At 41.9% G+C, this 14,441-nt stretch overlaps 1 protein-coding gene across 2 annotated transcripts in view; it reads left to right on the top strand.

Annotated features, from left to right (window-relative positions):
• The window catches only part of LOC135514470 (solute carrier organic anion transporter family member 5A1-like), a 33,711-nt gene that overhangs the window by 9,033 nt on the left and 10,237 nt on the right, over nucleotides 1–14,441 (top strand). For both annotated transcript variants that reach the window (XM_064937951.1, XM_064937950.1), the window contains exons 3-6: nucleotides 2,651–2,783; nucleotides 7,185–7,402; nucleotides 8,699–8,863; nucleotides 12,688–12,886. In XM_064937951.1, coding sequence (XP_064794023.1) covers nucleotides 2,651–2,783; nucleotides 7,185–7,402; nucleotides 8,699–8,863; nucleotides 12,688–12,886 — 715 coding nt within the window. The remainder of the gene's footprint in view (nucleotides 1–2,650; nucleotides 2,784–7,184; nucleotides 7,403–8,698; nucleotides 8,864–12,687; nucleotides 12,887–14,441) is intronic.

The raw sequence follows: 14,441 nt of genomic DNA, 5'->3' as shown, positions 1-14,441 counted from the left end.
TTTCTCCAAAAAGTACAATCTTTGTCCCCATGTACAGTTGCAAACCGTAGTCTGGCTTTTTTTATGGTGGTTTCTTGCTTAGCGGCCTTTCAAGTTATGTCGATTTATAGGACTCGTTTTACTGTGGATGTAGATACTTTTGTACCTGTTTCCTCCAGCATCTTCACAAGTCCTTTGCTGTTGTTCTGGGATTGATTTGCACTTTTCGCACCAAAAGTACATTCATTTTGTTGTTGGAAAAAACGGGTTATAATGGCTCAAACTTAAGTGTATGTGAACTTCCGACATCAACTGTATGAATGAAGTTAAGTTTGCACGAGCCCAAGTACATTAAGAGACTGCCCCTCCCTACCTCTTCCTATGCTCAAACCATACACCCCAACCTGAGTACTCCACCTCAGGATTCTTGGCCCTCCCACCCATAAGGGAGGGCAGCGCCCCCTCAGCCCATTCCAAGCTCTTCTCTGTCCTGACACCCCAATGGTGGAACCAGCTTCTCCCTGAAGCTAGGAGAGCAGGGTCCCTGCCCATCTTCTGAAAACATCGGTAACCCTACCTCTTCAAACAGTATTTTAAATCATCTTCCTCACCTCGACCCATGAACCAGCACTTGCATTTGACTACCCTCTACTTTCTATGCTTGTGATATGTGGTTGTCAAACCTAGCTATCTTAAGATGAATGCACTAACTGTAAGTCGCTCTGGATAAGGTGACAAAAATGTAAAAATGTTGATATACAGTGAAATATCTTTCCTGCTTGCTCTGCCCAACAATGCAGTAACAAAAGATAAAGAAAAAGTCAAAGAAAACAAAAAAACCGTTAGTGAGCATTTCTCATTTGCCAAGAAAGTCCATCAACCTGGCAGGTGTGGCACATCAATAAGCTTATTAAACAGCATGGTCGTTACACAGATGCACCTTGTGTTGGGGACAATTAAAGGCCACTAAAATGTGGGGTTTTGGCATGCAACACAATGCCACAAATGTCTCAAGTTTTGAGGGAGCATGCAATTGGCATGCTGACTACAGGAATGTCCACCAGAGCTGTTGCCGGATATTTGAATGTTCATTTCTCTACCATAAGCCGCCTCCAACGTAATTTTAGAGAATTTGGCAGTATGTCCAACCGGCCTCACAACCGAAGACCACTGGGAGTATTTCTGTCGTAATAAAGCTCTTTTGTGGGGAATAACTCATTCTGATTTGCAGGGCCAGGCTCCCCAGTGGGTGGGCCTATGGCCTCCCAGGCCCACCCATGGCTGCATCCTTGCCCAGTCATGTGAAATCCATATATTAGGGCCTAATGAATTTATTTAAATTGACTGATTTCCTTATATGAACTGTAACTCAGTAAAATCTTTGAAATTGTTCCATGTTGCGTTTTATATTCTTGTTCAGTATACGTAACAGTATTCTCTCTTGAATGGAGTTTCCCAGCTGCCTTGGCTATATGCCTGTGCTCGAAATCAACAACGGTAGGGACAAAGTTATTGTTTTCAAATACTGTATGTATTATTGGCACTGGCAGCTAAACTTATCAACACTAAATCGACCCTTTTAACTATACAAAACAATGCACAAACAGTCTATTTTCTGGCAGTTTATCCGCTCTACAGGCATGACGCTGTTGACGGCATTGACGCTCGCAGCCCATCTGTTTCTTGCCATTCACTACCGTGCATTCTAATTCCAGCGTGTACACACGCTCCTTTGCGTATCTTTTGATTTGGCCTTAATGCCAATAGTTCCAAATTATACAGCAAATAAAGGTTTATAAATCAATATGTTTATCTTTTTTCAGAAATGGTACACACAGACATTTTTGGCGAATTTTACACAACAGTTATAAATGAGGCGCCTGGTCATTAGGCTGCATTTCCATTGAGGATTCTGCACGCCACAAGCCTTTAATGTCACACTCCTGATGGAAACACAATAACACTATAGATCACATTAACATAAAACACTGGCGTTGGGGTGAGCATGGAGAAGGGTGGGAATAGGGTGCCGTTTTGGGGCCCACGCTCCTGCTGCTGTGTGTCTGCATCGGAGCCTGTTCTATAACGGGTGCCGCAAGCAAAAATAGTACTCTGCTCAAATAAGAGATTGGGCCTGCAACTTGGCCTCCAGGCCTTGGACAGGAACCCATGTCCACACAATCAGCTGGGGCTCACAACTTCCTGTGTTTTGCTGCCACACTGAGTCAGGAGGAAGACTGCCTGGTGCATGATGTGATGACGCACAGTATTAAGCAGTTTTGTGTCATATGGGTGTGAATTGCTGGATGATACAGAAACGGAAGGCCTAGCCTGTGTCTAGAAATGGCACCATATTCCCTCGATAGTGAAGGGTCAAAAGTAGTGCGCTTCATAGGGAATGGGGTGCCATTTGGGACGCAACCCTATCCACTTCTGGCTGAGGTGTTTGAGGATATCATGTTCATAGTAGCATTAGCACCATTAGATAGACGACGTTGCCCCCATTTGGGATCCGGTCAAAAGTAGTGAACTATATAGGGAATATGGTGCCATTCGGGGTGCATCCATACTCTTTATTCTCTGTTCTCTTAGCATTCCAACTCTTCTTATCCATTCTCAACATGTACATTTGTCCTTATGCCTCACATCATGTATTTCTTTCTCTCTGCAGCTGTCATGTACGTGATGGGAGCCCTGGGTCCGGCTGCTGGGTACCTGATGGGAGGAGTTCTCATCGGCTTCTACGTCGACCCCAAGACTATCGTCAACATCGATCAGAGCGACCCTCGCTTCATTGGCAACTGGTAATGTTCCAGACTTTTCACTGAATATGTTAAATGATGCGATTGAATAGAAATGTTAGAGAGGCGCATGCGCGTACCGATAGGACACATGGGGAGAGAGTAGCTCAGTTTTGTATCAACAAGACTGTGGTTATATAAAGAAACCAGACATCACATAAGCCTTTTAAAATCGATATATCAAAATCATCATGTAACCAGGAGAGAATGGAGCGGTCAGTTAATTACAACCGTGAACAAATCTGTGGCTAAAGCAACACTGCGACTCAAACCCAACAAGCCATGGCTTCCCTTTAGGGTCGTCTCCACCCCCCAAAAAATCTTGGTCAACCGAGAATAGCCTGTTCTTTCGACCAATCGAATAGTCCATTTTTAAACATGTATTTTACGACATGTAGACACACCCTGTGTCTATGTGTTTAAATAAGATCAACTATATGCACTGAGCTTGTCTGATGCTTTATGAGCAGTGTTTGATAAAATAAGACACATAAATGACTAGGGGGAGTCATTTACAGACTGTGTGCATTGTCTTATAGCAATTTTTGACTGAAAAGTTCTGTTACCAAAATCCCTAATTTGTTCTCTTTACGTGACAGATGTATGCATGAGCATGCACGTGACCAATAGGGCCTGACCTATAGCCTATCATACTCACATCAATAAATTGGTTATTACAAATTCTGAACACCGTAACATATGTGACAGCAAAAGAGATGCAGAGGACATGAAACTCGAAACGAGGGAATATTTACTGGTTGCGGAAGAGGGAAAGGGGAAGTGCGATCAATGAAAAAATCTATAAAATGTATTTATAAAGCCCTTTTTACGTCAGCAGATGTCACAAAGTGCTATACAGAAACCCAGCCTAAAACAGGTGCTGTTATATTCCAATATTATTTTTTTCTGACCATTTGGAACAGTGTAAATAACACTGTAAGGACATTTTAAGTAATACCTGAGAGGCTGTTCTAATGGAAAAAAGTGTCAATCCTTTATTACAGCATAGCAAAGATTAAAAAGGGCCGGATTTGTTAAATTGCTTAATCTGACATGTTGTGGTTGAATGAGGTTTGGAGCTCATGGAATCAGTAGGCTATTAAACAAACACTCAAACAGGCAACAGAAGGATCTGTCTTAAGGCAAGTGCTGTTTTCTCGTCTCCTCACTCTGCTGCTGCCGCTGACTCCACAATGTTCTCCGCACCAATATGCTGATTAACTTTGCTATTATGAACATAGCTAGATGGTCTTTCAGAACCATGGACAGCGACTGCTATCCAACCGAAGACGTTCTTTAAAAAATAATAGTAGGTCATAACAGACCTTTTATATTGGCAAATACATTTCATAGGAAAATGTAAAACTTAACATTTTATTTTAAGTCTGAGGGTGGTTTTAATCTCCCAGAGTTGGAATTGTATGAACTCTCAACTCAAGGCTTGCGACATATAGTTAAATGCATAAAAGAGGAACAATGGGTACGTATTGAAGATCCAGAATATTTTTGTGTCTCTATTTTCAAAGGAACATTACAACTTCATAGTTAATAATACTAATGATATGGAAGAAAATGAAACACATTTAACAAGAACCAATATCACTTGTTCCGTATGGAACAATCGTTGGATAGCTTTTCAGAATTCATTGATAAATTGGCTCACATGAAATACTAAAGGCATAGAAACTGAAAATTAGTTTGTAATAGGAAATACATTTATTTCCATGACAACAATTGCAATTGTGGGTTGACCATGGTTGATATTTTCAAATACATCCAACTTTAATACAATTCTCATCATTTCTTTAAAATGACTGTATAATCAAACTGTACATCAGCCTGTCGTTTACACAATGGAAAGGTGAAATGCTTTATTATAATAAAATGTACGTGCGTGGGCGACAGAGAGAAACAAAATGGTGCAGTTTGAGGCCATTTGGCAGAAAGTGATAAAGATGCTGGAGATAGGGGTGGGGGCTAGTGGTTCTGGGCAGGTGTGATGTAATGATCTAGTTGTTTGTATGTGTTTTGTATTGTTTATAAAATATCTAATGAAATCGTATATATATTTGTTTATATTTAGACGTTTACATATTTGATTGTTAATGCTTAGGCCTAATATGTTAAATATGATGGGATTGATTGGTGGTGATAGAAATGTATGTAATGTACATGTTAGCTTGTCAAATGTGGGATTTGAAATAATGTACATACAGTGCATTCGGGAAGTATTCAGACTCCTTTGTCCACGTTTTGTTACGTTACAGCCTTATTCTAAAATGTATTAAATAAAATAAAAATCCTCATCAATCTACACACGATACCCCATAATGATAAAGCGAAAACAGGTTTTTAGTTAAAAAAAAAAAAATATATATATAGTTGTAGTTTTTAGAAAACAATACCTAAACATTTCTGCAGCATTGACGGTCCCCAAGATCACAGTGGCCTCCATCATTCTTAATTGGAAGAAGTTTGGAACCACTAACACTCTTCCTAGAGCTGGCCGTACGGCCAAACTGAGCAATCGGGGGAGAAGGTCCTTGATCAGGGAGGTGACCAAGAACCCGATGGTCAGTCTGGCAGAGCTCCAGAGTTCCTCTTTGGAGATGGGAGAACCTTCTAGAAGGACAACCATCTCTGCAGCACTCCACCAATCAGGGCTTTATGGTAGAGTGGCCAGCCGGATGCCACTCCTCAGTAAAAGGCGCTTGTAGTTTGCCAAAAGGCACCTAAAGGATTCTCAGACGATGGTCTAATGAAACCAAGATTGAACTCTTTGGCTTGAAAGCCAAGCGCCACGTCTGGAGGAAACCTGGCACCAGATGTCACAAAGTGCTATACAGAAACCCAGCCTAAAACAGGTGCTGTTATATTACATTATTATTTTTTCTGACCATTTGGAACAGTGTAAATAACACTGTAAGGACATTTTAAGTAATACCTGAGAGGAACGAGGGAAAGATAAACGGGGCAAAGTACAGAGAGATTCTTGATGAAAACCTGCTCCAGGACACTCATGACCTCAGACTGGGGTGACGGTTCACCTTCCAACAAGACAATAACACTAAATACACAGCCAAGACATCTAAGGAGTGGCTTTGGGACAAGTCTCTGAATGGCCTTGAGTGGTCCAGACAGAGCCCGGACTTGAACCAGATCGAACATCTCTGAATACTTTCCAAATGCACTATTACTCTTGCAGTGTTCCATGCTGTTTAATTTGGGGCTTGTGTGTTGTGGGAATGTGCTATTGAACTCATTGCAGATGATAGGACAGGGATGGGATAAGAAACTTGACTCTCATTTTTATATTTACATTTTAGTCATTTAGCAGACGCTCGTATCCAGAGCAACTTACGGGCACAATTCGTGTTAAGTGCCTTGCTCAGGGGCACATCGACAGATTTTTCACCTACTGTAGTCAACTCGGCAATTTGAACGAGTGTCCTTTCAGTTACTGGCCAACGCTCTTAACCGCTAGGCTTGCTCCCTGAGAGGAAAATAGTCTTAGACACACAGTCATATACAAAATTAACACTTTACATTACACTTGACATTAGGGCTGGGAATTCCCAGGGACCTCACGATATGAAATCACGAAACTTAGATGTTGATACGATATGTATTGCAATTCAATACTGTGATTTTTATTGCGATTTGATGTTCCAAACATATTGCTCACCGTGTCTGCTGCAGAGGGACAAGAGAAAGCCATGAGAAAATTAGTTTTGATCAGTCATGGATATAAGTCAATCAATCCAATGTATTTATAAAGCCCTTCTTACATCAGCTGATGTCACAAAGTGCTGTACAGAAACCCAGCCTAAAACCCCAAACAGCAAGCAATGCAGGTGTAGAAGCACGGTGGCTAGGAAAAACTCCCTAGAACGGCCAAAACCTACGAAGAAACCTCGAGAGGAACCAGGCTATGAGGGGTGGACAGTCCTCTTCTGGCTGTGCCGGGTGGAGATTATAACAGAACATGGCCAAGATGTTCAAATGTTCATAGATGACCAGCAGGGTCAAATAATAATAATAATCACAGTGGATGTAGAGGGTGCAACAGGTCAGCACCTCAGGAGTAAATGTCATTTGGCTTTTCATAGCTGATCATTCAGAGAATCTCTACTGCTCCTGCTGTCTAGAGAGTTGAAAACAGCAGGTCTGGGACAAGGTAGCATGTCCGGTGAACAGTGCTGAAAACACGATGGCTCAGTATTTAAAAAGAAGATGGAGAACAAGGTAGATGAGGAAAAATACAGGAGCTTTAGCGCAGGTACAGCTGACTAGGCCTAGCTAACATTAACTACCTAGCAATTTTTTAATACATTTTTGTTCTTTTTTTTTTGAGAATCGATACCCCGCCCGCATCACTAAGCTAAACCCTCTCTGCTCTCTCAGGTGGAGCGGCTTCCTGCTCTGTTCCATTGCCATGCTACTGGTTATATTCCCCATGTTCGCCTTCCCCAAGAAGCTGCCTCCCAGAAACAAGAAGAAGAAGAAGAGGAAAAAGATCACCCTGGACAACGTGTCCAGCGATGATGACATCACCAAGGAGAAGGCCGACAGCAAGAGTCAGAAGGTTACATCATCCATGGGCTTTGGGAAAGACATTAAAGGTATGTTATACAGAGAGAGAGGATACTGACTCTTGCCTCTCATATACTATACTCATATACTCATATATATACTCATATACTATGAATAATTGCGGGCAGATCTAGGAGAAGTTTTCTAAAGATCAACAACATTTATATCTGTTTCTACAGGATTGGGGTTTTCTTTTGTCAAACATTCTTTATTTTAAGATCACTTTATTGTTCAATTGCACACAAGGTCCACCTGAAATGTTACTTCCGCTTTTAACCCTACCTCTAAAAGATACACGTACAGGTTTTGGAGAGTTGCGTGGGGTTGCCACATTGGGCGCTCTGGGAGCTGTTGTTGTGGGGGGTTAAGTGCCTTGCTCAAGGGCACAACGGCAGGCAATGGTATCTATGATTTCATACCAGCAACCCTCCGGTTGCCAACTCGCTTCTCAACAGATTTTTCCCATCGGATTCGAACTGGCAGCCCTCCGGCTGCTGGCTCGCTAGTCTAGCTACCGCTCCTTTATTGCAACAAATGATGGAAACTTAAGATACGGTAGGTACGAGGGGCAAATGACGTCATCACGTTACTATAAAGCTCCTCTCCACGTTTAATTCTAAATGCCTACTGTTTGAAAAATACTTTTTTTTTTTTTCAATTATAAAAATATTTGTTCTTTACAGGGCAGGATTAATATAAAGACTTGTTTTTATTAGGTGTTGCCGTCCTTACGTCCAGCTGTTTTTAGACAGTTCATTGGAAACTCACTGTAGCAGGCAATTGTCGCGTCTCTTTTCTATGCAAACTTTTTAGATGTCGACACAAAATCACTCGACAAGTTTATGGAAACCTAGTTACTGATACTGATCATAGTCTATAAATGTTTGGCATTGTTTGTTGCTGCCATAGACCGCTATATACAGCTAGAGCTGAACTTCTCTCGCACTATAACAAATGACTTGTAATAACAGCCCATTGCCTCGTTTTATGTTCTAATTAAGTTTACTAAGTTGAAATATATAGGGTACTACTGTAATGAGGTTTCATTCTAATTATGGGCAGAGAAAATGTTGTTCCTATTAAGGTAGTGGGGAATCTGAATAGGAATGTGAATTACTGTACATTGTACATACTCCTTTATGTCCTCCTGGTGAGCAGATGTACCCTTGCATCGCTCCATAATATAAATGGTCCGTCAGCCTTCCCTGTGTCTCTGTCTGTCTTATGCTCATTTTGCTAACGTGCTGTCTTGTTCCCCTACATGTTTATTTCTCTCCCCCTCTCTCCCTCGCTCTCTCTGTCTCTCCCTCCCTGTCCCTGTGTAGAGCTGCCTAAGGCTGCAGTGAGGATCCTGAGTAATGTCACCTTCCTGTTTGTGAGCCTGTCCTACACTGCAGAGAGCGCCATCGTCACCGCCTTCATCACCTTCATACCCAAGTTCATCGAGTCACAGTTTGGCATCCCGGCATCCAGCGCTAGTATCTACACAGGTAAATGCACTCCTAGTATCTACACAGGTAAATACACTCCTAGTATCTACACAGGTAAATGCACTCCTAGTATCTACACAGGTAAATGCACTCCCAGTATCTACACAGGTAAATGCACTCCTAGTATCTACACAGGTAAATGCACTCCTCCTACACAGGTAAATAGTATCTACACAGGTAAATGCACTCCTAGTATCTACACAGGTAAATGCACTCCTAGTATCTACACAGGTAAATGCACTCCCAGTATCTACACAGGTAAATGCACTCCCAGTATCTACACAGGTAAATGCACTCCTAGTATCTACACAGGTCTACACAGAATGCACTCCTAGTATCTACACAGGTAAATGCACTCCTAGTATCTACACAGGTAAATGCACTCCTAGTATCTACACAGGTAAATGCACTCCTAGTATCTACACAGGTAAATGCACTCCTAGTATCTACACAGGTAAATGCACTCCTAGTATCTACACAGGTAAATGCACTCCTAGTATCTACACAGGTAAATGCACTCCTAGTATCTACACAGGTAAATGCACTCCCTAGTATCTACACAGGTAAATGCACTCCTAGTATCTACACAGGTAAATGCACTCCTACACAGGTAAATCTACACAGGTAAATGCACTCCTAGTATCTACACAGGTAAATGCACTCCTAGTATCTACACAGGTAAATGCACTCCTAGTATCTACACAGGTAAATGCACTCCTAGTATCTACACAGGTAAATGCACTCCTAGTATCTACACAGGTAAATGCACTCCTAGTATCTACACAGGTAAATGCACTAGTATCTACACAGGTAAATGCACTCCTAGTATCTACACAGGTAAATGCACTCCTAGTATCTACACAGGTAAATGCACTCCTAGTATCTACACAGGTAAATGCACTCCTAGTATCTACACAGGTAAATGCACTCCTAGTATCTACACAGGTAAATGCACTCCTAGTATCTACACAGGTAAATGCACTCCTAGTATCTACACAGGTAAATGCACTCCTAGTATCTACACAGGTAAATACACTCCTAGTATCTACACAGGTAAATGCACTCCCAGTATCTACACAGGTAAATGCACTCCCAGTATCTACACAGGTAAATGCACTCCCAGTATCTACACAGGTAAATACACATCTATTATCTACTCAATTAACTTTACAATTTTTGTAATTTTAGTGCACTTTGTATTTTTGTATATTTTGAGCGTACATTGAAAGCGTTAAAAATACACCGAAAATATAATAAATACATCTATACAGCTAAAAACAACAGTGTAATGTTAAAACAAGTTGATATTAAGGTTAAAGAAAGAGCGTTATCAAATGACCAGATTTTTCTAACTGTTACTTTGGACAAAATCAAGGCATCAATATTCTCATAATGCTGTTTGTATAAAGAATCTTAAATTACAGCTCAATTGAAGGAAATTCAGAATTTGCGATTAATCGTGATAGATACATTTCTGTAAACCTCTGTTTTTGGCTGTGGCTGCGAATACAGAGTTTTCTGCCTGTCTGTGAAAATCAGCAGCTAAGTAGGACATGACATCTCTAGACTGCCTGTTTTTGTTATGCTATTCTCGGTTACCCAGAAGTAAAATTCTCATGTGAAAGTTTGTCATTTCCTGTTTTACTTAGAGGGGGGGAATCCCATTAACAGTTATTACCTTTGTGCAAAGGAAGGAAGCGAATTCTCTTCCCTTGCAAACGGAAACTTCCAGCCAAACTCCTCTCTTCTGCTAATTTCACCTGTGTTTATCATGGCCAAAAAATACATTTTTGTTTTCATGAATTTTTACAATATAGGCAATTTTGACTTTGTGGGTGTGGAAACCGTTTATCCTCCACACACAGGTTTGTGAAATCACCGCACTACTGTAAGCACCGCCTTCACCCAATCTTAATTAATCCAAATAATCAATGACGAAAACCCCAAACCAGGAACTACTGCTGCTCATATTCACATCATTTTATGTGCCTTGACAGATTCTCACAGTTTCATCAGTACACAAGAGATTAGTGTTGTGTTTATGTTCACAAAACTATTACAACAGCCAAGTTTGTACAAACATGTCGACTTAATGTATTTTGTGTACAACATGTAATTTGCTGCATGTAGCCTAACTCCCCTACTAAAAAAGAACATGAAATCGCACTTATGACTGCAGTTCGCGAATGATATTGTGCTAATCTCCCTCGCGGCAGTCAAGCTGAGAGCTTTCCGCCAAGAGTTGTTCACAATCTAGTCCAGTTGAGTCCGCAACTAGAGCTTGTTTCAAAGCTATTCATAAATAATCATATTTGTATGTCTAGCGATCACAAATGTCCATTGTTTGAAGCACACTTTTATAAGTCTCAGTCACAAATGCCAGCTACAGTAAGGCCAGAATGGTGAATGAGAGACTTGTCTAGAACCGTAGCCACAGATATGATTTTATTTTTATCATTTGACAGCCCGGGTAAACACATCTATACTGAAAAAATAAATTAAGCCTACCATGCAACAATTTCATTGATTTTACTGAGTTACAGTTCATATAAGGAAATCAGTCGATTGAAATAAATTAATTAGGCCCTAATCTATGGATTTCACTTGACCTGGGAATACAGATATGAATGAGTTCGTCATAAATGGGCCTCACAATGGGCCTGAGGTTCTTGTCACGGTATTTTTGTGCACTCACATTACCATTGATAAAATGCAATTGTGTTCGTTGTCCATAGCTTATGCCTGCCCATACCACAACAACACCGCCACAATGGGGCACTCTGTTCACAACATTGACATCAGCAAACCGCTCACTCACACAACGCAATGTACGTGATCTGTGTTTGTGAGGCTGGTTGGACATACTGCCAAATTCTCTAAAAATGATGTTGGAGGCGGCTTATGGTAGAGAAAGGAACATTGAATTCCCTGGCAACAGCTCTAGTGGACATTCTTGTAGTCAGCATGCCAATTGCACTCTCCCTCAACTTGAGACATTGTGTTTTGTGACAAAACTGCACATTTTAGTAGTCTTGTATTGTCCCCAGCACAAGGGGCACCTGTGTAATGATCAGGCTGGTTAATCAGATTCTTGATATGCCACACCTGTCAGGTGGATGGATTATCTTGGCAAAGGAGAAATGCTCACTAACAGGGATGTTAACATATTTGTGCACCAACTTTGAGAGAAATAAGCTTTTTGTGCGTTTGGAAAACATCTGCAATCTTTTATTGCTGCTTATGAAACATGGGACCAACACTTTACATGTTGCATTTATATTTTTGTTCAGTCAATACACACCTAACACCCCTTGTTTGGAGCACAGGTCTATTGTCTCCAGCTTCACCACAGAGGTCAGTTAGAGCCCTTGCCTTCAAAAGCTCCTTAGTCAGGGACACTTCCGGGACAGCCTGAAGGGGTCTGTCTTTAAGATTACTCCACGTCAGTGGGGCCACTGTGAGTTTAACGCTCACTACTTGACCATCTCCCAGGTGCCCCTTTTATTTTAAGGAAGAGTGTTTGTATTATTCATGGCTGCTGGCTGGGCCTTCACGCCGTCCACATAACATTAGTTGTACAGCTAGCCGTCTTAAAGCTTCCTCAGAAATCCCCTAAAAAGGAGCTTCTACTCTGCTCTTTCTGTTTGGATGATGTGTTTGAAAGTGAACAGGAGGCCCAAATTAAATGATGTTGTTGAATAACATACGTCTAGATGTGAAACAGATTGCCGTGATCTAATCAATGAGTTCTAGAGACGGCGTCGCTTACTTTCTCTCTCTCTGACTCTCTCTCTCTCTCTGTCTCTCTGTCTCCTGCTGATCAGGTGTGATCATCGTGCCCAGTGCTGGGGTGGGTATAGTCCTGGGGGGCTACATCATTAAGAAGCTGAAGCTGGGAGCCAGAGAGTCAGCCAAGCTGGCCATGATCTGTAGTGGGGTATCTCTTCTCTGCTTCTCTACTCTGTTCATAGTGGGCTGTGAGAGCATCAACCTAGGCGGCATCAACATACCATACACCACTGGGTAAGAACCACAACTTCCTTTCATTCAGTACTCCTTTCTTTCAATCTGAACTTTTTTTCCTCATGCAATCCCTGTCGATCTTGTCCTCTTTCTCTTAGCTCCCCCAAAATTAATTGAATTATTTCTCTGCAAACAGTCCAGCCTCCAAAATCCCATATCAATGTATTAAACAATGTGAGGAAGTTTAGTGGGTGTGTGTTTCCCTGTGATGATGAGAAGAGGAGGTGACCATCATGAAGGCCCCTGTTGTAAAGTATCACCTCCGCACACATCAGAGTCCCTGTCCAAAATGAAAGCCCTATTCCCTATGTAGTGCACTACTTTTGAACAAGGCCAATAGGGCCCTGGTCAAAAGTAGTGAACTATAGAGGCAATAGGGTGCCATTTGGAACACAGTCCTTCCCCAGATGCATGACACTGTTATGATCTAGATGAATTAACTCTCTGTTCTACAGTCCTGGAGCTTTGTTCCCTCTCTTAGTTCCAACCTCTGGCTACATCCCAAATGGCACCCTATTCCCATTTATAGTGTACTACTTTTGACCAGGATATACAGAGACTGTAAAATTGGGATGTGATGCGTCTCTGCTTGGCACTCAGCATTAAGGAGATAGATTTGGGGTAAGGCATTGCAATAGACTAGCGTCCTGTCCAGGCGGTGCACTTGTACATCAAGCTGCCTCACGCTCCAGAGCTAGGGTCCTGTTTCTATGAGCCGTTCTGGCTCGTACACGCCAAGGCTCATGCAAAGCTACTTTTCACCCCATAGGAAGAAAAGTAGTGCACTATAAAGGGAAAAGGGTGACTGTCCCTGATGCAATTATGATTCACCCGTTGCTGACAAGTGTATAAAAATTGAGCACACGGCCATGCAATCACCATAGACAAACATTGGCAGTAGAATGGCTTTACTGAAGAGCTCAGTGACTTTCAACGTGGCACCCGTCATAGGATTCCACCTTTCCAACAAGTCAGTTTGTCAAATTTCTGCTGCCCTGGTCAAATGTAAGTGCTGTTATCGTGAAGTGGAAACGTCTTAGAGCAGCAACAGCTCAGCCGAGAAGTGGTAGGCAGTACAAGCTCATAGAACGGTACCACAGAGTGCTGATATATTTGCGCCCATCTCAGTGAACTAATGCATTGTGGGAGGCCCAGACTAAAAGCCAATTTATACTTGATCCGGAAATGTGGTTGGAGGCTCCATATGGACGGTGTGACACAATTACGGAGCCTCTGGAGACATGTGGAGCTATGTACCGCATCACCATGCTCCTTCTAAATGTTGAAACAATGCGGAGGGCTCTATATACATGATTAGCTGACGGTAGGTGGGAGCGGTACATCCTGTATAAACATAAACTCACTTCCTTGACAACGTCCTTCACAACAGCTCTGCACAGCTCAGCAAAGCACAAGAAGTATGAATGCCCTGACTTCTGCAGAGGCCGTGTCACCGTAAATGCTGCGTGGCCAATGCAGATGTCAGATTGACCCCGCATCGCCCAGATGCACGTCTCTCTACAGAATGCGCGCTCTCCCACTAATCTGTGCACAT

The sequence above is a fragment of the Oncorhynchus masou genome, chromosome 3 (assembly GCF_036934945.1).
Source record: "Oncorhynchus masou masou isolate Uvic2021 chromosome 3, UVic_Omas_1.1, whole genome shotgun sequence".
NCBI lineage: Eukaryota > Metazoa > Chordata > Actinopteri > Salmoniformes > Salmonidae > Oncorhynchus > Oncorhynchus masou.
Note: the sequence above shows the minus strand (reverse complement) of the source record. Positions and strands in the feature narration are given on the sequence as shown.